The sequence below is a fragment of the Numida meleagris genome, chromosome 19 (assembly GCF_002078875.1).
Source record: "Numida meleagris isolate 19003 breed g44 Domestic line chromosome 19, NumMel1.0, whole genome shotgun sequence".
NCBI classification, from domain to species: domain Eukaryota; kingdom Metazoa; phylum Chordata; class Aves; order Galliformes; family Numididae; genus Numida; species Numida meleagris.
In genome coordinates this window covers 13893594-13915367 of record NC_034427.1, presented here as the reverse complement: position 1 = coordinate 13915367, position 21774 = coordinate 13893594, and the positions used below count along the sequence as shown (strand labels likewise).

The window sequence follows — 21774 nt, the reverse complement described above, 5'->3', positions numbered from 1 at the left end:
GGTGATGTGCTCCAAAACAAAGAACCAAAGGAAAAATAGTCTAGTTTGGGACTTGAGAAATTATCCTGCTCTGGAGCTAGCAGGATGAAAGAGCAGCCAGAAGGTCTTGAGTGCCAGAAAGTACATCAGCAGTATCACACATCTTTTGTGAGATGTAGCATCAGGAAGTTCATCAGAAAACCTGCAGGTGATATCAAGAGCCAAGGCTGGAAAACAACGTATGTTAGCTTTACATCACACATGAAACCTGCTCACTGCCCCACATTAGCCTGACAACTGCAGACTGCCAACATGTTCTAATGGAACAAACAGGCATGCTGCTAAGACTTGAAAATAAACTTAAAAAACAAAACAAAACAAAAAAAAAAACACCACTCTGAATTCTGCAGGCACTCCATCCAATCTCATACAACTGAGGCTCATGATACATACACACTTGCCCATTTTGCCCCCAAGATTACCTCTGTGCACCAACTCACTTCTGCATGCAAAACACGGGTGTGAAACAGACAGCTACGTGCACTCAACTTTAAGAAAAGAGTATAGCCTTTTCTTAAAGGCCTCTTTATTTTTAAATTCCTTCAAACATAAATTAGTTTTAACAAATCAGATGCAAAACACCTGCATTTTCAATTAGCATATATTTTACTGTATCAATCACAGCAACCTCATACAGTAAGATACACAAAAATAGAGCATGGTATCACTTCAATTCAACACAGTTTTTTACTACAGTATTCTATGACACATATACAACAGGACTTTTCTTTTTCAAAGCAAGTATAGTCCCTGCTATGTTCACCGTAAAAATTACGTGGCATCACAGTTTTAGTTATTCACTGTAGTGTGAGTAGCCATATGGAAACTGAAGTAGCGAACTAGAAGATACACTGTATAACAGCCATACAGGCATGACACCTCAGAAGATGAACAAAACTAAAATAATCACTGAAATGAAAACCACCTTTAGACTGTATTTTAATAGTAAAATTGTTTTTAAATTCCTCATTATATACAGAACGTATCTACATTTGTTATATTTATATACATATATATATTTATAAAAACCATACAAGATTTTGAAAACCTTAAAATCATTCACCTAAACAACGTTTACCCCAACCTTCAGGGTCAGAAAGGCAATACTTGCCTATAACATAATATTCAGCTGCAGTCGCAGAAATTTCCCTGATTGCTAAACACATACTATTCACCTTGCTTCTTAGTGCAAACTGTACAGTAACTTACTGTTCTCAGCCCTCTACAAGACTCAGGTTTTACCCTATTTCCATAATACTTCTGAGACCAATTTACAGCTAAAATTATTTTAGCTATTTTACAATATTAGCCTATATGCTTTCCCCCTACGCTTACCCTCAAGCTCTCTCCCTACTCCCTCCAAAAATTAAGAAAAACGATCATTCATGCACATCTCTGTCACATAGGGATCAACAAACATTTAAATTTCAAAGCCTAGACTCTAACAGTGTTTAAAAAACTCTAAGTGAATAATTTTAGTGCAAAGTGGACTACATAGTTTACAGTTCAGCTAGAGTGTTTTTTGTGTTGTTTTTTTTAACAGGTATTTTAAAGACATTTAACTTCGCACATCAGATTAGCTTTCCTGATATTTTGTTCTAACTAGCTAGTTTGAATATAAGAAGTTAGGAAGATTCTTGTGGATTTTCCTTTAAGCAAAAACAAACAAAAAAGCCCTACAGCCTATTAATAACTGGGTGTTGTTCTGGGGCGAAACTGTACAGAGTCTAGCACAAGGGTTCCTATGTGCTACAGTAACACAGATAAATATCATTACCGGATTCACATCCATAACTGTTAGGTTTACTTTAACGTAAACACAGGATTCACAAACAAGCTCTGATTTTTCATCATGCCAGCGCTTTACCTGCTGACTACACTACAGACTCTGCAGTGAATTTGGACGCAAGTGTAAGATTTATACTTACAATTCCCATAACCACAAAGGAAAAGTGTGCACTGAGAACCAAAATCTTGCAGTTCTTAGACAAGACTCCACCTAGTTTAGTGGTAGCCTTAGCAGAAGGAAAAAAGAAAATTTGGATTAAAAAAAACTGATCAGAGCAAATAACATCAGTCTGCCAAAGCAACTACAACAAGCTATGAAATACAGTACAAGTAGAAAGAAAAAGCCACCTGAATAAATAACCCAGAGAGACTTAGTAGTTATAATGATCTTACCACCTTTAAGAACTCAACATATTAAATATTTATTAAAAATAAACTGTTTCCAAATTACCTGTTTACAGTACAAAGAACTGCACTTAATACACGTGCAACTGAAAGAAAATCTGTACTCATCGGGACGACAACACTAGGCATAATTTAAGTGACATGAATACAAGTTCACAGTTTTAAAATACCATACAGTAAAAAACAGCAGGATGATATTGGCAGCACTAGAAAATAAAGCACATATTGTTCAGATTCAGATTATATAATTTTGAGATAAACAACTGGGACATAAGGGGAGAAGGAAGAAACAACGATGAAAAGAGATGCTGTGGTGTTTGCATTTTGGAGATCAAGAAATGCAGACACACTTTGAAAAATAGTCCTTGTTGGCAAAACAAGCTATTCACATATTTCTTGCACATTTGAGAGTCATACTTTACCAAAAAACGGCAATAGTTCCAACACCCACAGAAAATGCGAATCTTAATTTCCAGAGCCTCACAAGGCTTCATTTGGGCAAAGAGATGACTAAAATGGTGTGAAATGTGTGATGTCACTTTTCTATAATGCAACAGCTGCCAAGATATTATTAAAAAAAAAAAAGTGCTCTTCTCCCTCATTTAAATTGAGAAGTAATGATGATTTAGGAGTTACCTAAATAATAGCAGCATGAAATCCTGTATCTGCAGCATTTGTTAAGCCACAAAAGTCAAGAACTGGCACCTGATCACTGAACCGTGGTTCCAAATATTTGGGCATGTCAATTTTGTAAGAGGTCAGTGTTTTTCTTCTCATCAGTGGAGTCAGAACATTAAATAGCCCTTTCCCTTCCCCTCCAAAACAGGCTTGATTGGTCTATCTATACACTACATGGGACAGTTGGGTTGATTTATAGTTTAACTGATTGTTAGGCATGAATCTGTGAAGCTCGCTCTTCCTACAGCAGGGATCATAATAGTAAGCATTGAGGCAAGCATCACATGAGACTTTTGAACAAAACATGCAAGTGTTTGCAGCTCCAGATCGGTTACAAAAGCCACAGCGTGAGGTGCTCACAGGTTTGGATTTTGAACTGAATTGAGAAGCTCTCTCTTGACTTTGAGTCTGTGATGTGTACTGAGGTTTCTCTCTTAAAGCAGAGGCAGGAGATAAGCCATCATTTGGAAGTGGTTTGATGGAATAGGTGCTCTGTTTCACTACTGGGTAGTCCTGCCTGGAGTTGAAGAGATTGTCACACTTTTGGCAAACAGAAGCCCCACAAGGTACGCCACAGTTTTGGCACTTGAGGGAAGGTGTCTCTTTGGCTAGGTGGGCACGCTTGTGGTAAACAGGGTTGGCATCATTTTTTAACAGCCACACATCAGGCTTAATAGCTTCCTGTCTTTTAAAATTTAACATACTTCTAGAATCAGGATCAGTATATAAATCTAAGTCCTCTTGAGCAGAAAAATAGGAGCTGTAAGGGACATTTGTTCTTAACATGCCATTGTGATGAGATGAAGTTGGCAAAAATTCATCTGAACATGCATGTGGAGAGCTTGACATTGTCAGAAGAGAGGGTGATGGGCGAATAATTTCATCTTTGACGTCATCTTCCGCATCAACTAAGATTGGTTCTTTCCTGAGACTCAATGAGCTCATCAATGGTGGTTTCTTATTTTCCCAGTAATTATCGTATGTGTCTACTGATTTAGAAGGCTTGCTCACTTTTGGCTTGAAATAATCTTTAGAGGCCCGTTCACTTGCAGATTTCTGAAGTACCATTCGTGCCATAGAAGTATTTAAGTTTTCTTTGCATTCTGCTCGCCGTTTCATAGCTTCTGAGCAGCCTCTAGTATCTTCGTTGCTATTTTTTCGTTCACTTACGACATCAATCTCCAAATAGCCTTTATCCTTCACTTGCAAATGAATTTCAAGAAGCTGCTCACATTCCACTTTGGCCAAAAAGAGTTCAAATGAAACCATTTTCACTTGAATAGCATCAATCTGCTCTTTGAGCTTATACATTGTTCCCACCTCTTGGACATAGCCCATGTAGTTCAGAATCTGCCTTACATCATCTTCAGTGAGAGCAGACTTTACATAATATACAAAGGGTCCCGTGTAGGTCTAAGGAGGTGGGGGGAATAAAAGGAAAACTAGGTTACAAATTCAGCAGTAAACTAGATGTTCAGAAAATTCAGTGACAGATACTACAGAATTAAATAGAATAATTACAGAGAACACATGCAACTCCTATGGCAAAATGAACTCCATTTTTGTAGCCCTCCGGCGTCAGCAGACGGAAATTCTGCTTGAAGCAAGCTTTGAGCAGGAGAATTTTCATTCCAGTTGAAATTCTGATTAGCACAGGCTTCTTCTATCGTGTACAATGACATTAACTTTTATGTGCATCAGGCACGTTTGTGTTTGTAAGTCTAGCACTAAAGCAAGAAGGCAGAGATTTTATGTATTCCCCCTGGACAAGGAGCAGCTGAAGATAACAGGAAGTTGGTATTACTGCAGGAGTACCAAAGTCCTCTTCAATGCACATTTAAATATACTCAGGGGCACTTTTTTTGTGGAGAGTAGGGTGTACAATTACTACACAACTCCAATGCCTGTTTTCTTTAATCTAGTATTAGGTCAAGAATTTCCAATAACAAAGCCCCAAAACACAGTTATGATTTTGTTTAAGTTGCAGTTCCCTTGGCATCTGACACACCTGGAGTATACTCTTAACACAGTTCAAATTGCTTCAGATTGCAGGGAGGAATACCGTGGCCATCGTATATTTGTACAGAACAAGTACTGGATCCACAGTGCACAACCAAAGCTAACATTGGCAGTGCATCGAGAGATACCCTGGATGGATCAGCAAGCATTCCAAAGGCCAGAACTTAAGTGTAGTGATACAGGTGCATTGAGAGATCATGTATAAAGGAATAGTCTTCTCTTCAGAGAAAGACTCTCAAACATCCCTGTCCAGAGATTGGAACTTTAGATCTTTAAGGTCTCTTTCAACCCAAACCATCCTATGATTCTATGAAATGCACCATTCGCGTTCAAGTTCTCCACTTAATTGCGGAATACTGTCTTTTAAGAAAAACAAAAATACTCATCACTAGCACACACGACCTGCAAAAGACTTTAGACATACAACAGAAAAATTGCTCAGAAATATTCAAGTCACCTGCAGCATTTATTGTTGAAATGTTTCAGCAGCTTTGAATAGGAAAATAGGAATAACACAAGATAAAACAGGAAACTGACAGCAGACATCTCATTAGCAGACTTGCAGCATTCAAGCCAAGCAATACACAAGTTTATACTTTTCATAGTGAGGTCATAGTATAGATTAATAATTTGAAAGTGCATTAGAATCAAAATTTCATGATTCGAAATTACAAGCAAGTAAAATACATTCTAGGAGCAACTATTACAGCGAATCCTTCACCATTACCACATAACTTGTGGGAACCTCAGCAAAGCACCTACTTAAAACCATGCACTGATCATCAGTACTTATGCTACAGTAATAGTGGATGCAAAATAAAAAGCTAAGGATTAACTTAAACACAACTTAATCACTCACTCAAGTTAAAGCACCTCCAAGTAGAAATTAAGTACATTAGGAGAAAAGGCTAACAAAAACCTTAAATATGCTCTTCCTGTATTTTATGTTTACTTTACAAATGCATATAGTACTTGTACTTCTGCTCTTGGGTAGTACCACCAGCACACAATTCATGTACTTCACCTCTTATGACTTCTATTTACCAGCTATATATATAGTCACATCTATACGTCATTCTGTCACGTAGGAAAAAAAGTTGTCATAAGCAAAATGCATGACATATTTAAAAAAGAAAAATAAATTATGTCCTTACATATAAATGTCTTACCTTTATGTGTTTGAACTCCTTTTTCCAGGGATAAAGAAAGAGATTAATTCCAAGAGTCTCAAGCATGCTGAATGCATTATGCAGAGAATGTAAACTTGAGGATTTCAGAGATCTCAGTGAGTTTTCAGCCATCTCATAAAATTTTATCAACCGGAATCTATAAAAGGGATCAATTTTGGGAAGGCAAAATAAGGCTGACGCTGCCACTCGCAAATACTCATCATTAATAGGAGGCTGCTTGCTGTCACAGACACTCAGTTTGCATTCATGGAACTGTACATACTTTCTAAATAAATCGTCTTTATATTTTGTATCCATTGAAATCAGTTTTTGTCTCAGGCTTGGGAAGCTACTTTGTCTCTCTCATGGTTATTTGGTAGTAGGTTGATTATCTGGTATTAAGAACCTTCGGTAATGGCAACTCTTCTGAAATAAAAATTGAAAACAAAGACAAGTCATCACAGTTGCATAAATCCCAGACGTCCACAGCATCTATTTACTTCACAGGATTTTATAAAATGGCTCACAGAGGAGTAGCTCCCAAAACAACCTCTCCAGGTTTCTGAAAAAGCACAAACGTCTACAGAAGTGCTAGTGTCCTGCTTTTCCCCGTTATTCTCTCCTTCGTTTTCAATTTATCTGCCTATAACAGAGCACAACAAACCTAAAATCAAGCAAGACAGTAGGAATTTGATAAAAGAAAGTCCATGTAGGCTCATGTCCAGATTGAGGATTCCTCGGGTTAGGGAACCAGGGCCAAAGTAACTCATAACAAGAGACCGAAAGGGAAAGCATGAGCTCTCACGATCTTGTTTTATTTTACTGTTTCAGATCAAACAACTTACACAAACATGATTTTAATCAGATATTGTGATTTATTTTGTCTGTACTAATAAGCATTCCCACCTTACTGAGCTCACACATTACACAGAAATAGCTGGTGCCAAAACAAGCCTCTCCATGTTAATTCACCAAAGCCAACTAACGAGGAGTCTAGCAGACTATCCTGACTATCTGAAGAACTTGTGATTAAAAAGTAGACCATGGCCTTTGTTTTTTAGAAGAGTGCAATCTAGTACTTCTCAACTGCAAACCAAGATGGAGAGGGGGATCAACCGAAAGGCAGAGCGTTGGGTCAGCTGCAGAGACACTGAAGCAACATTTCAGAAAGCACTTTCCACTCAATATTAATTCCAGCTGCTAGAATGTTGATCAATGCCACCATATGCTCCTGTTAAAATGAAAATCACCAATAAGGTCAAAATTAAGTCCACGAAAGTAGCCATTACATGGATATAAAAGCCACACACACAAAAAAACCCTCACACCACAAAAGCCCAAGAAAAACAAGCAAGCCAACAGCCTAACAGCTAATGTTACTTGAGGAAAGGATGTGCTTAATGATCACGGCACGGGAGAAGTTCAGTAGCTGTTCAACTTCTGCTTAAATGCACATAGCTTGTTGTTTCCCCAGTCAGAATTTGCACTGATGTCAAAAGAAAAACCCATGAATCACAGCGTTGAGTTCTGAATTAGCATCTTAGTGTAAGGGACAGAAGAAAAAACATAATCCAGCCCTCTCCACGAAGAGTTCACTTCTTTCCCTCCCACCTCTTTCCTCAAGCTGTGCAAGATCAAGTTCATACACAAAACCAACCTAACTACTGTTACTTCACAAGAAGAGCACTACGAATGAGAAAGATCCCAGTCTGGCACATTAGTAACACACCCTTAAGGGAAACAATGGCTTGAGCAGGTAAGAAGTGGGATCAAGTACTAACATTCTTCCATGCCCAGCATTAATAACTGCTTAACAAAAGAGCTCCATTACACATATGAAAGCTCAGGATTAGGAAAGCGCCTACAAGAAAGGACTTCACCAAGACCCTATGAACTCTGATATTCACAACCACCACCAGCCCCAGCTCTGACTTGATGTTTGTACATACGCCAGAACTCAGGCAACTGAGAGCAGCAAACCAAGGCAGCCCCTGCCGGATTCCTCCTCTACTCGCACACATGCAGCTATTCCAGAAGCAAAAGCTCATCCAAGGTAGCCATACAGCACAAGACAGACTCCAAACAGTTAACAATCATGGTTACAAGGCCCAATAAAGATCTCAGTATGTGAGCAAGCACAGATATATATAATACCTAAGAAGCACATCCACTCATGAAACAGATAAAGCAGTGAGGTTGTTCTCTTGCAAGTTATTTACTGAAAGGCTCACAATTACAGAGAAATACGTGAATAATGAGATTTGATCAAAATCTGATGCCTGCTGGTGAGACATGAACGCACGTCTGTCCTTCTCCGGCATTCAACCCCACCTGAGAGCACAAGTCCCAGGCTGCAGCCACGTACAAATCTCACAGCAAGAGGGGAAAAACACCATAGGTCCTTATAATCACCAACAGCAATAAAACCAGAGACCTAAGGCTTTCACCAAACGCTTAAAAATAGAAATACTATTAATAAAAAGCTATCTTGAGCCCTAGACCTATTCAAAGAACTAAAAGCACACACAAAGCCCACCACCAAAGGGCACTGCCCACCACGTAGGACAAGCACCGAACACAGCGCATGGGAGCCCACAGCTCCTTTCCTCCTGGCACCCACCTGCTGCCAGCCTTCCCCGAGCCGGGACAACGAGGGCAGTCGCGGGGAACAAAGCCGCCCAGCACCCTCGGACCGCCGTCTCCACACCTCAGCGCGGGCGGGTGTGGCCCTGGCCTGGCACCGAATCCTCGGTGGCCCCGTGGGACCGCCTCCTACCGTTGAAGGTCACGGCACCACATCCCACGGACCGCGCCTGTCCCTCACCTTTCCGCTCCGCGCCCGCGGCCCGCCGCCACTCAGCCGGAAGCAAGCGGTGACCCGGATGCGGGTGAGGAGCCCCGCTGGACACCACCCCTACACCGTCCTAGCAGTAAGCAGTCCCAAAGAAGGTTTACCAGCGGAGGTGCGGGCACCTCCAGCCGCAGGGCACGGCTTCAGGGCACGGCCCACGAGCCACAACGGAGGAGCAGCAGAAGGCGGCTGACAGCGGCGCCCCGGAAGTAGATGGTGGAGAGAGGAAAGGCACCGCCTCCTGCAGGGAGCTGCACTTCCGGTTCGTAACGTCAGAAGGGACGGGGGAGGGTCGTTGCGTGGCCCCTCCCCCATCGGAAGGCCACGCCCTCAGCGCCTGAGCGCTGTCTAGCGCGACTCCTTCCCCTCGGCGCCTGGCGTTGGGGTGGGGCTGTGGTTGCGTGGGAGCCGCTTCCTGGTCGGCAGCGGGAAGATGGCGGTGGCGGGTGGTGGGGAGAGTCGTCTGCACTCTCCCGAGCGGTGGTCGGACCTCCTGGCGCGCCTCACCTGTCCCGTGTGCCTTGAGGTGTTCGAGAACCCTGTCCGGGTGCCCTGCGGACATGTGTGAGTGGCCCAGAGAGGAGAGCGGGCGAGGGGCGAGGTGGCTCGGGGCCCTCTCGGCCCATAAGACTGAGGACAGCTCACAGGAACGCCGCTCCGTACCACACGGGGAAGGCGCGGGGACCCCTGAGCTGTTCTCCTCAGCGCTTCTCCTCATTGTGCCCTTGTCCCAGCGCAGGTTCTGCACACCGTGCCTGCAGGAGTGTCTGAAGCTGAAGAAGCCGGTGTGTGGCGTGTGCCGTGGGGCGCTGACAGCCGGCAGCAGGGCGCTGGACCTGGAGCAGCTGATAGAGAGCACCGAGACTGCCTGCAGCGGCTGTGGCAAGAAGGTGGGACCCCAGCGAGAAGCTGGGAGGGCTGGTGTGGGTATGATGTGCTGTCACTGTACTCTGCAGGGACATGGATCCCACTCTGCTTTCTGTAGATTCTACAAAGCTTCCCAAAGCATTTGGTTTGGTAGCCGCTACGGAGGTGTCCCACGAATTTTACTATTTCTGGATAGTGCTGTTTTCGTTGTTGCAGCTGATAAACAGTTGAAGTACCTCAATTACCAGTTGTTCAGTCCTGCTGATGAAAGTTCAGATTGATGATAAGGAAAGGTGTATTTAAATTTATGCCACAGTATGTACTGAAAGCCAAATTATTTCCCATGTGTCATCTTCTCCTCAGTAACAAAGTAAGCTGGCTTCAAGTAAGAATATTTTCTGGTACTGGTATGTATGTTAAGACAAGTAAGTGGAACAGTGTTGTATTTGTAAAATATTATAGGCAGCAGTTATATGTTAACTAATTTATAATCTCAAAGCTTTCCAGCTCACCAGCTGAAATGTGTGTTTCTTCCTGCTTTAGCGCTGCCTGTGCAAAACTTTGTGTGTACTTTTGCTGCAAATAGTTTAACTGCTGTGTGATTGTTGCCTACACAGATGTTCCTCTCAAAGATGCGCAGCCATGCAGCCTCCTGTTCAAAGTACCAGAATTACATAATGGAAGGCGTGAAAGCTGTAACTAAAGAACCACTTCACAACACAAGGTAGGTAGCTCTTGTCTGGAAATACTTGTCTTTAGGATCACAAAAAGAGGACTGTTACCAAATAATCCATAAAAAAATCTCAAATTTAATTCCACTTCTGAGAAGAGGCCTTTTTTTTTTTTTAAACAAACAAAAAACAAAACTAACGCTGCGTTATGGTGTTTCATGCAAGCTATAATTTTACTGTTAAAGCGGACTTCCCCTCTTTGCTCAGTTTGTTTTTATTATTAATTATTTCACGCTGTTAAAAATAAGCCTTAATCCTGCAACTGACTGCACATAAGCAAACTGTTCTCCTTCTCTGTGCAGTCTTTGCACAAGACAAGGTTGGAGTACTTGGTAAAAGTTGCTCCTTATTTAATAATAGCTGTCTTTCTGTCTCTTGATTGTAGTAACTTATAATGACGGTAATTTGGAGCTGAGTGTATCATGCTAACCTGCATTTTACTATACTGGGTGATAGGTACCCTGTGTGCTTAAAAAGTAAAAAAATATAAGAAGGTGATAAATGGCATTTATAACATTTGTAGAAGAAATACCTGTGTGTAAAAATGGATGATGTGAAGATTTCCTTAAGATGTCATTAAGAATTTAAAAGATTATTCTTTAAATTTGCTTGTCTTAATTGCCTGGAATAAGATTATTGTTTTGAATAATTTTTATTCTTAGTAGCTAATAAGATAACTTCTGAGTAGCGAATTCAAAATCTTTTAAACTATTCTAAAATGATTATCTTTTTGTGCTTTTGACTTAACTAATATGACAGTACATCTCATCTTTTTTCCCCCTCAACCAGGAACTTCCCAAATCGCTTTACCTTTCCTTGTCCATACTGCAGTGAGAAAAACTTTGATCAAGAAGGACTAGTTGAACACTGCAAAACATTGCACAGCATGGATGCAAGACAAGTGGTAATAAAAAGTCTTGGTGCAAGAATTGCAATGAAGTCTAGTCTTAAATCCCTTTGAAACAATGAATTGGAGACTTACTGCTTGAAGTTTAGTACATATTTGTAATTGCTTCTATTAAAGTCAGATTGCATCTTCTTCGCATCCACCTCATATCTGAAAAATGGTAGGCATTCAAAGTACATCAGGCACAGTAATAAAGATAAAAATAATGCGATGTAATTTTGAAAAAAAAAGTGTTAGTTTTCTCTGTGCTATTCTCAGCAATAAGATATTATAAACCATTGTGAATAATGATTGGAAAAAAAAGTATCTATTTCTGGTAGTCTTTATCTGCTGATACTCCATTTCCTGTAAAAAGGTATTGGAAAACTTCTAACTGAGTTAGAAACCTTCATTTGTTTTTAAAGTTCTTAGGAATTCGGAATTTATTTAAGAAAAAAAATAATGGAGAGAAGATGATCAAGGAAACTTCTTTGTTGCTGATTAATGAAGTTTGAGATCTTCTAAAGCAAACAGCTGTGACTGATTCTCATCTCCAGTATGTAGAGAGAAGACAAAACCATTCTCATTCAGAGGCCTGAGGAATTAATTTACATAAAAACCTCTGTTGAACCCGAATGCTGAATGGCCCAGCAAAGTAATCGACATCGCTTTGCTTAGAGAATAGTGATCATTACAAATCTAAGACTTCAGTCTTCCACACTGCCTCTCTTCTGTCCTTCATAGTTTAAATGTTAAAGCACTTAACTGTTGGGGCTTAATTGGCTTTCTATTTTTTCTTCAAGGTTTGCCCAATTTGTGCCTCAATGCCATGGGGAGATCCAAATTACAGGAGTGCTAACTTCATGGAGCACCTTCAAAGACGACACCGGTTTTCATATGATACTTTTGTGGTATGTGTTTTCTCACCCTTGGAGCACATGACCCTGATGACTCTTAAAAAACAGCTTTTTACATAGCCACTACTATGAAATCTAATTTATGCAGATGATATCATGAGAGAAATTGGATTATTGGCAAGTTAGAGGATGAGGCAGCTGTTTTTTGTTTTTGTGTTATGTTAACCACCATGACTGTTAAAGTAAAAGAATTTCTGTACCTTTTGTTCATAGGATTATGATGCTGATGAAGATGATATGATGGCACAGGTTTTGATGCGTTCTTTGCGGGATAAATAAAAAAAAAGTGAAAGACTAACTGTCAAACCAAGCTTCCATGGAGGGGAAGTGTCCAGCATCCTTGCGCTTCTCCCTGTACATCCCAAGATGAGCTCAGGCATCCAGAAATATGGAAGACTTTTTAATCTGTCTTGGTTTCAAATCCCTGTTTGATATTTCTGTATCACTGGGTCTTCTGTTAACCACATAAGTTTAATTTTCTTATTTGCTTCACACAAAGCTTAATTGTAGGTCAGCATGGAGGAGACTGTTTTTTTTTTTTTTTTCCCTTCACCTATGCCTGTTTTCTGATGAGTTATTTTTTCCAGTTGTGTTTGTTTGACTCTAAAAGCAGAATTATTCCAGACTGAATGGTCTGAACTAGTTCGTAAATCTCACCTCCTAATCTTGTTTACATTTCTTAAGTGATAGTATAAAAGGTGTATTTGTATCTATTTTCATTAAGTGAGACCTCCAGGTGCTAACTGTAATTGTCAGAACAATTCTCATTCAAAGTGGCCTCTGATGCCTGTGATTTCAAGCTTAACAGTATATGAACTCTTACAGGCAGTCTCTCAGTTATGTGGAAAACAAGTTTTTAGTTTGAGTCTTCAAACTACAATCCTCCCTAGCAGATGTTTGCAGTGATGTAAGAAACTAGTTCACAATATTTTAGTTCAACACCGGATTATTATTTTGTTCCACACTTTGACCATAATTTCAAGCTTGGAAAATAAAACTTCTGTGTTAGTTCAACTGCTGTAGCAAATATTAATCATATTTGCCGGCTTTGTGGTTCAATTAGTGTTTTTTAGAAATTGGTTTTCTAGGGTTCTTAAGCATTATGCTCATAGGAGAATTCAGAAAAATTTTCAATATCTCTGCCTTATATGAAAATTTTCATTTAAATACATGTATTTGTAGTTTTCCATCCCTCAAGGCAAACTGGAAGCAAAACTTATATTCCATGGCACTTGCACAGCTCTACTTTTCTGCATTACAGATTTTAAGAAGCATTTTGAATTTCTGTTCTTCATTTTAATGTTGCTAAAGCTGTTCTTCGATTGTGTTTTCAATATATGATACATATAGCTTGCAGGTATAGCTTTCAAAGAAAAAGTAAAATATGAACAAGAAAGCAGGATGACTGTTCCCTGGCATGGAAAATGGATACTTGATATTCAATTGTACACTTTCACTATAGAGCTTCCTTTTAACACTTTAATTGCACAATCATGATGCTGAGATCTAGCAATCTGAGACACTTGAACAGAACCTGTAAACCAGAGTAGTGCTGAAGTGTCTTGTCTAATTTAACTTGGCATACTTAATTGGAGCAGTGGACCTGTACCACCACAGAATTGAGTACTTACTAATTTATTTGACAAATAATATCTTCATACCCTGCAGACCACGGCATAGCCTTACCCTTATGAAATGTACCCCAGCTAAAACCTCTTGATTAAACTTTGTGTTCAGCACGACCTCTAACATATTTAACTTGGTTTTAGTATGTTTTCCCAAACTTGGAACAGGCTAGTTATGGACCCAGCCTTAAGTGTCTGCTTGGTGAAAAGACTTTCAGTGTTAGCAAAAATACTCACAGCACTTTGGGGAAAAGTACTTTGTTTTGGAGTTGGTTATTTCTAATGCTTGATCTGTGAAAAGATGACTGCGTTGGTGGTTGAGTGGGGATTTCTAGGTTCTGGCTAGGATGGAGTTTTGTGGTGCAAGTTGACCTGAATCTAGATTTCTGCTGCTATTTTAAGTGCACTTCCATCCAATTTAGATTAAATGTTTAAGGAGCAGTTAGAAGCTTCTGAGCAATTACTTTGTTGAGTTTTTTGAATTTTGAAGACAAGTTATAAATAAAGTTCATTTAATTTATAAAATTATATTTTCATGTCAGCTTCTGTCATTTCTTCCTCATGATCCGTACGCTTCATCTTAGCACCTCTCCAAAACAGTTCTTTTTGCTGTGTAAAGCTCCAGGGAGCATAATAGAAACTGGGGAAAAAACAGAGAGACTTCAACTTTGTTTCCAGTGCCTGTGAAACAAGAAGGTGACGATTGTCTTTCAGCCCTGAAGGGTGAGAATGTTTGCTCAGGCCTTGTGATCATCCGGTGTCTGTACAGACCTCTGCTCATTGGCCATGCATCTTGGCTTTGACTTGCTTCAACTTGCAAGGAAGTATTTCATGCATTGGACAAACTCAAACTGGAAAATGCACACCAGGTCTACTTGAGTTTTGATTAAATTTGTGTATGAGTAAGAAGTGAAGCTTTGGCACCTCATAGCTTGGTAACAGTGGAATTTATAGTGCTGGTATCTGTGCTGTGATAAGCATCCATGCAGGCACTCAGAGAGAACTTGAACTATAGTTTTCCACTTAAGTGCTGATGAGCTTAGTGTCTCTCTGCTGCTGACTTGATCAACTTAACAAATACAAACTTGTTTACAAACAGTGATATGTCTCAGTGGTATTTGCTCATTAATTGGAAGACACTGGTGAGAGACACGTGCTTAACCTTGATTCATCTCATCTGCGTGCAGAAACTCATCACTAAAAAAAGCTACAGAACAAGCTAATTCTGGCTTCTGAATCTGCTGAAGTACCCCTGCAGGAGAGCTGCTTCCACCTTGTCGGCAGCTGGTATTGTGGCTGCAGCAAGTCCCAGGGCCCACTGTTGATGATAATGCAATTGGGCTGCCTTCAACCTGTGAAATTCCTAGTGTCTAGCACTGGGAATTAGAAAGAGGGAAATTAGCACATAGGAAGGGGGACAGAATGGGCAGAGACAGGCATGTGTTTCAGGGGGTTTCTTTTGTAGGTTTTCGGGGGTTTTTTTGCTATGAATCTGTCTGTGGTCAAACACTGGCCTTAATCAGGCAGCTAAATTGAGGTCAGTATTAATTGCAGGTGAAGTGATGCTGATTGCTTTAGGCAATTACAGCAATCAATCTCATCTTGTAAAGGACCCTGTCTGTAATAAAGCATTAACAGTATATTCCAAGTACTCCTGGTGCCTGCTTCGCAATATCTGTCCTGAGTCCGTGAAGCAAAACCTAGCAGATTTATGGCAGGGATTTGGGGCAGATAGGGATGCTCCCTGGTGAGATGGATGGGAGGAGGATTAATCTCTCATGGGCAGAAGTCTGGGGTCTGTGCAGGCATTGCTCTACCAGGTCCACCCAGCTGGCAGCCTTCAGAAACTTTCAGCTGCTGTTTTCAAAGTTGTTTTCTGATGCTTGTTTGCAGTGAAAGATTTGAAAAGATGAAAAGGATTGAGGCAAATGGGGTCAGGAGAATAAAAGTGCTTTCCTTTCTGAAGCAGCCGCAAAGCAGTGAGGCAGCTGTACGAACGTGACCGGCAGCCAACTGAGCGATGGCCTTCTCCCCTGGTTGTCAGGGCGGTGGCGGTGAGCTTTTATCTGAAGAGGCCGTCAAGGAGCACCTTCGGGGTCTACATCGTGCGGGTCGCGGCTGGGGGCTGCGCGTCACCGTGGTCCGCGGTCCCACCCGGCTGCCGGCAGGGGGAGAACTCGGCCCGTCGAGAGGCAGCGCCCGGCCCCGCTGATCCGGGCCGTGTCCGCCGGCTCAGGCCCTGGGGAGCGCGTTGCCGCCCGCTGTGGGGGGAAGTGGGGAGAAGCACCTGCGAGCAGCCCGCGACGATGTGCAGCAAAGGAGGAACGAGGCAGGGATGAGTCGGGGCTCGGGAGGATTCGCCAACCGCCTTCTCCCGAGGTGGGGAGCGGCAGCCCCCGAGCCGCAGCTGCGGACCGCATTGCCGCGCTTCCCACTTCTGCGTTCGAAGCGGGTTGCGGTCAAGCAGGCTGGCGCCGAGCAGGTGCCGGGAGCCATGCCCCGGGGCAGGAGAGCTCTCCGGCTTCGCCCGCATCCCGGTGTTCGCTGGCAACGTCGGGGAGGCGCAGGTGGCTGTGAGCCCCTGAGCAGGGAGCAGTGGGAGAGGGCGGGGGGTTCTGGACCCAGAAACCCCGGCTGTGCACCCCGCTCCCAGCCCAGACGCTCACGAGCCGGCAGCAGCGATGCCTGGGGCCGGCACCTGTAGTCTGCCCGCCCCGCCCGCCCCATTGGCTCCGGGCCTGGGGGGCGGCCCCGCACCGCCCTCCTCGCCCCCCTGTGCACCCCCGGGCCCATATTAACGGCCGCTGAGAGGCGGAGGTTCCGCAGCGGGCGGTGGCGCCGGGCCAGCACGATGCCACGTTCGTTCCTGGTGAAGAAGCACTTCTCGGCCAGCAAGAAGCCTAACTACAGCGAGCTAGAGAGCCAGACCGGTGAGTGTCGAGCCGAGGCGCCTCGCGGGCGGGGGCTGCCCTCCCTCCAGCAGTGGAGTGGTGCGCTGCCCTTCCGTGCGGCTGTGGGGTTTTGTTTCGTTCCGCTCCTTTACCACGAGGAGCATCCCGCGGGGTGGGCAGAGGAGCGGAGCATTCTCGGGGTAGGCAGAGACCCCTGGGGGAGCGCTGTCCTTTCCACTATCGCCCTGTGCTGGGGTGAGCGGGGTGCCCCGCTCCGTGGAGTGCTTCCATGTTGGCCCGGGGTGGGCAGTGTGCTGCGCAGGGTGGGCTTGGGATCCTCGGGGTCGGTTTGGGGTCCCCGTGTCCCTCTGGCTCCGGGGTGGGTTAGGGCATGGGGGTGCCTATGAGATGCAGTTGAGTCCCTTTGCCTTGGGGTGGGGCATGTAGCGCCATGGTGTGGGATGGAGGACCCTGTTCCCATGGGCGCAGAACCCACTGTGGGGTGGGTTGAGGTCCCCTTGTACCCCCATTCCCGTTCCCGGTGCGTTGAGTTGGGTTCCTCCATTTCCAGTGGGACAATCTGGGATCCCTTTCCCCACCATTCCTAATGAGAGGTTGGAGTCCCCTCATTCCCAGTGGGGTGGACTGGGGTCCTTATGCCCCCTGTTCTTAGGAGGTGGGTGCTCCACTGAGTGCTGCCTGTTGCCTACAGTGCTGGCTGCCCCGCTGCTGTATGAGACGTGCACCCTGTCTGTCATCCCCCCACCCGAAGTGCTGGGCCCCGGTGCCTACTACCCACCGCTGGTGTGGGATGCGGGGCTGCTCTCCAGCCTCTTCCCAGCCGGCCTGGGCACCGAGGCAGAGGCACCAGGCGATGCGGCACCAGCCCTGGACCTGACGACACTCTCCAGTGAGGAGGATGAGGGCAAGAGCTCGGGGCCGCCCAGCCCGGCCTCGGCCCCTGCTGCTGCTGAGCGGTTCCGCTGTGCCCAGTGCGCCAAGGCCTACTCCACCTTCGCTGGGCTCTCCAAGCACAAGCAATTGCACTGTGATGCTCAGACCAGGAAATCCTTCAGCTGCAAGTACTGCGAGAAGGAGTACGTGAGCCTGGGGGCTCTCAAGATGCACATCCGGAGCCATACGCTGCCCTGTGTCTGCAAGATGTGCGGCAAGGCCTTCTCCCGGCCCTGGTTACTGCAGGGCCACATCCGCACACACACTGGTAACAGCGCTACTCGGCCCTCTCCTCCCACCCTTATTGTTTCCCTGATCCCAGCCCAAAACAAATCAGCTGCCAGGCTGTTATCTTGGAAGATATGGGCACATCTTTTTAAATATCCTGGCTGGAACTGAGCATGGAGTCAAGGCCCAGCTTGGGAATCTGTGCCTGGAAGCTGGGGCTGTTGTGCTGCGCTGGGATGCTCAGTCCTGTGCAACTCCATGCGCAGAGCCCTGCTGCCCACCACCATGGCCTCTGCCCCAGGGCCACGGCACCTGGCATTGCCCATAGCTCTGCAACCCGTGGTCCCAGTGTTACAGGCAGGTGCTGGCAGCTGCCTCATGCACCTGTTGTTGTTTGGGGCCATGCGCAGCTGCAACCCTCCTCATGCCCACAAAGCATCTCCAGAGCATCCTTTGTGGTGCTATTGGGATGGTGTAATGGTTCCTTGGCACTAATTTCACACCCTCTCAGTGTACTAAAGACGATGGCTGAAGGAAGCTGGCAAGACTTGATTGTGCTTTCCAAATTGAGCATGCACACTCGTTTCCTCCAAGAGAGTCTGAAAGGAATTCAGCCTGGCCAGGGCCTTTCAACGTGTCCAGGAGAGAGAAGGGGGAGCGCAGGGTGGGGGGAGGAAAGGGCCATGCTCAGCCCTAGCTCTATGACACTGTGGTGGGGCCTCACTGGGCCTCACCGTGCGGGAGCTGCCCTGCTTCTCGCAAATGGTTCTGGCGTCATTGCTCAAGGAGGGATTTTTCTGAGTAGGAAATTCCCAAACTGGAGGCATTGCTCGTTGAATGCAGCCCTTCCCACGCCGCTTTCCATCCCAATAATGCTGCGAGCACTCCTTTTCACACGATTGCTGGCTAATGAATGGCTTGCTCTTTGATATTCCCCGTGTGTTGATGCAGTGGTTAATTGGGAACGTTTCTCTTTGTCTCATAGGTGAAAAGCCCTTTTCCTGTACGCACTGCAACCGGGCCTTTGCTGACCGCTCTAATCTGCGCGCCCACCTGCAGACCCATTCAGATGTAAAGAAGTACCAGTGCAAAACCTGCTCCCGGACTTTCTCCCGCATGTCGCTGCTGCACAAGCACGAAGAGACGGGCTGCTCAGGGGCACACTGAGGACCAGCACTCCCTTTCCATGCAAATACATGTATTGTACCTAGTGTTTGTAGGAGTTAGTTTCCTCCGTGCTGCCGTTGCCACACATCTTGGACCGTACACAGCCACAAGACATGCATGCTCCTCATCCTGTGCTCCTGTGCAACCTCAAGGCCCGATCCTGCTCCCATTCGGACATCTTTGGGTGCAGGGTGGACTCCCATGGGTGACACCATGAGGCCTGGAGCACAGCAGCACCTCGCAGGTGGCACTGCACCCTGGCATGTCACCAGTGTTGGGCATTGCAACTGCGTAGCTCTGGGGGTTGCTTTTATTTTTTTCTTTTTTTCTCTTTTTTTACCACAACCACTTGGTAATTTCTAAGAACTCATATTTTCTTTAATGAAGGACAAAGTGTTAACACAACCTCTTTCCCTCTGCCTCGATTGTATATAAGCTGCCAGTAGAAGATGTAACTATGCAATAATACAGTATCACATTAGTTGTGAAGCAGCTGCTTCTCCCCAGCACAATGACAATTTGCAATGCCTACAAGATTAACGGTGTCCATAAAAGGCATTGGTAGCTATTTCAAACAAGAATCCTGTTTACAGAGCAGCTATGCACTCAAGCACCTGTTAATATGACTCTTAACAACTGCTTTTCAAAGAGGACTGTGACTAATAGCCGGCACTTGTCAGCTGATACAATGGTGGCCTGTCCAAAGGCTGCCCACCGACAGGTGTGTGCCAGAAGTGCTATTTATGGTTATTGACAGGTGCCTCCTGAATGCGTCTCTTTGGACATTGTTTTTACAGAATCATAACAAAGAGGATGTTTACGTTTCAAAGGTACACTGGTATTTATATTTTTGTGCCGTGATTTTGTACTGATAAAACTTTTATATAATTATATACAGTTTATTGATATTCAATAAAATGGTTAATTTATAATCTGGTTCTCTGTGTGCTTGGGGTGAATGCATAGCTGAAGCTGAGCACGGTGCAGGGGTTTTGTTTGGGGAGTGGGGTGCGGGGACCCAGCAGTTCTGCTCCTCGTGCTGGCTGCAGGTGAACCACAAGTGCTGCTGCACGGCAGGGGCTGTGGCACAGCTGCTTCTTGGGGAAGGAAAAGGTAGGCTGAGTCAGTTCCTGCAACCATGCGGGGCTGGGGGAAGGGGGAGCTGTGCAGAGACATGGGTAGGTAGAGGGCTGCTGGTGGGACTGCAGTGGGGAGTACCTGCTGTGCCCTGAGACTCCCCATGGGAACAGCCTTGGGGACCACCAGGACATAAGCGGGTGACTTGGTGATCCAGCACAGGTAGTGTAGCCATGGGGCTGACATCCCGTTGTCACAAAAAGCCTTTGGATGGGGCTGTCCCAAGAGGGGTGAGGTGCTCTAAGGACGCCCCTGGTGCCCATCTCTGGGATTTTCCATAACAAAGCCATTCCTGTGCTCCAGCCCCCTCCCTGAGCCCAGAATTTGGGGCACACAGTCTCATCACCCTTCCCACTCACCTCCTCAGGGGGCTCAGTGTTGGCCCTTTCACCCCATGCTCCCTTGGTGCCATCTCCAGCACATGGTTGCCAGCAGGGCACTGAGCAGCTGCCCCCTTGTCCTGGAGGCAGTGGCCCCAGTACTCGTGTCTGTCTCACCCAGCTCCCAGGGGCTGTGGTGGAGCAGGAAGATGCGTGGGGCTGTAAAATGGAGCAGAACTGCTGCTTGGCTCTTCTTTAATTAAGAGCTCACCCAGTATAAATTGACTTTCCCAGCCACGTCCGACTCATTACTTTATTATTAAGCAGGGCAGGAAGTTTTGGGTTTTGTTCTCGTGTGTGCTTTTTTCTTCCTTTTCCCAACAGGAAATGGGGGAAGGGCACTAATTACTTTCAGCTTTCCATCCATAAAATCTTGGATTCTCCAAAGCAGCTAAACAGTTTTAAAAAGACCAATTTAGAGCAAGGACCACCTGCAGGAGCTGGGAAGGAGGGCTCAGGGGCTGACAACCAGGGAGCACAGAGCTACGGAGCCCTTCCTGCAGCCAGGAGGCTCCGCTGTGAGCTCTGTACATCTTTCATTGGGCCAAATCCTTTGGTTCTCTGGCAGCATGCATCTGGCCACACCATGCGATCCCTGCTCAGATGTGCCTCACTGGGGCTGGCATGGATGCAGGGAGTCCTGCCAGCCCTGCTTCTATGGAGTGCGATGAATATTGGTTGGGCAGGCAGTGGTGTTGCGGCCAGCCTCATTCTTAGCTTTGCTGCTCCCAGTTGTGCTTTGTCTGGAGGCTGGCTGGGATGCAGTGCTTTCAGAGGGAAGGTATGAAATGGGTGGACAGCCTGGGCTCCCACCAGCAAATCCTGCTGGCTTTCAAACATAAATGCAGCCTTAAAACATGGGGGAAAAATGTACTGCTGCCTGCTCTGAATCACAAAAGAGCAGCACACTGGCGCTTGGGCTGAGGCTGTGTCTTCTCTGTCTGTCTGCTTTAGCCAGGCTGTCCCTGCTCCAGGGTCATGCAGCGTGGGGCTACCCCATGTACCTGGGGTGTGCCTGGATCTGTGACCCCACTGCATCACA

At 45.1% G+C, this 21774-nt stretch overlaps 3 protein-coding genes and 1 long non-coding RNA gene across 7 annotated transcripts in view; 2 read left to right on the top strand and 2 right to left on the bottom strand.

Moving 5' to 3' along the window:
- The window catches only part of B4GALT5 (beta-1,4-galactosyltransferase 5), a 101630-nt gene extending 92118 nt beyond the window's left edge, over window positions 1-9512 (bottom strand). The window contains exon 1 of the mRNA XM_021416789.1: window positions 9054-9512. Coding sequence (XP_021272464.1) covers window positions 9054-9511 — 458 coding nt within the window. The 5' untranslated portion in view covers window position 9512. The remainder of the gene's footprint in view (window positions 1-9053) is intronic.
- On the bottom strand, window positions 529-9180 carry SPATA2 (spermatogenesis associated 2). Of its 4 annotated transcripts, none has more exons than XM_021416795.1 (3): window positions 9054-9180; window positions 6099-6524; window positions 529-4323 (listed from the first exon to the last, which is right to left on the bottom strand). In XM_021416795.1, exons 2-3 carry the CDS (start codon window positions 6414-6416, stop codon window positions 3070-3072), a joined length of 1572 nt encoding a protein of 523 aa, XP_021272470.1. In that variant the 5' UTR covers window positions 6417-6524; window positions 9054-9180; the 3' UTR covers window positions 529-3069. The 4 variants fall into 4 exon arrangements, with proteins under 4 accessions (XP_021272470.1, XP_021272469.1, XP_021272468.1 ...); XM_021416794.1 differs by having other exon boundaries at window positions 627-4323; window positions 8719-9138; XM_021416793.1 differs by having other exon boundaries at window positions 627-4323; window positions 8923-9137.
- On the top strand, window positions 11458-12597 carry LOC110408222. The gene is made up of 3 exons (XR_002444225.1): window positions 11458-11614; window positions 12237-12344; window positions 12564-12597. It is a non-coding gene; the product is annotated as an uncharacterized LOC110408222 (long non-coding RNA).
- Window positions 16720-20001, top strand: SNAI1 (snail family transcriptional repressor 1). The gene is made up of 3 exons (XM_021416797.1): window positions 16720-16905; window positions 17579-18088; window positions 19034-20001. Exons 1-3 carry the CDS (start codon window positions 16827-16829, stop codon window positions 19213-19215), a joined length of 771 nt encoding a protein of 256 aa, XP_021272472.1. The 5' UTR covers window positions 16720-16826; the 3' UTR covers window positions 19216-20001.

What these genes read in the sequence shown, in the direction of transcription:
- SPATA2 (XM_021416795.1), bottom strand. Translation starts at nt 6,416, where the DNA reads ATGGATACAAAATATAAAGACGATTTATTTAGAAAGTATGTACAGTTC. An exon ending in AGGAGTTCAAACACATAAAG is followed by an intron (nt 4,324 to 6,098) that starts GTAAGACATTTA and finishes CCACCTCCTTAG; the next exon opens with ACCTACACGGGACCCTTTGT.
- SNAI1 (XM_021416797.1), top strand. Translation starts at nt 16,827, where the DNA reads ATGCCACGTTCGTTCCTGGTGAAGAAGCACTTCTCGGCCAGCAAGAAG. An exon ending in CGAGCTAGAGAGCCAGACCG is followed by an intron (nt 16,906 to 17,578) that starts GTGAGTGTCGAG and finishes TGTTGCCTACAG; the next exon opens with TGCTGGCTGCCCCGCTGCTG. An exon ending in CCACATCCGCACACACACTG is followed by an intron (nt 18,089 to 19,033) that starts GTAACAGCGCTA and finishes TTTGTCTCATAG; the next exon opens with GTGAAAAGCCCTTTTCCTGT.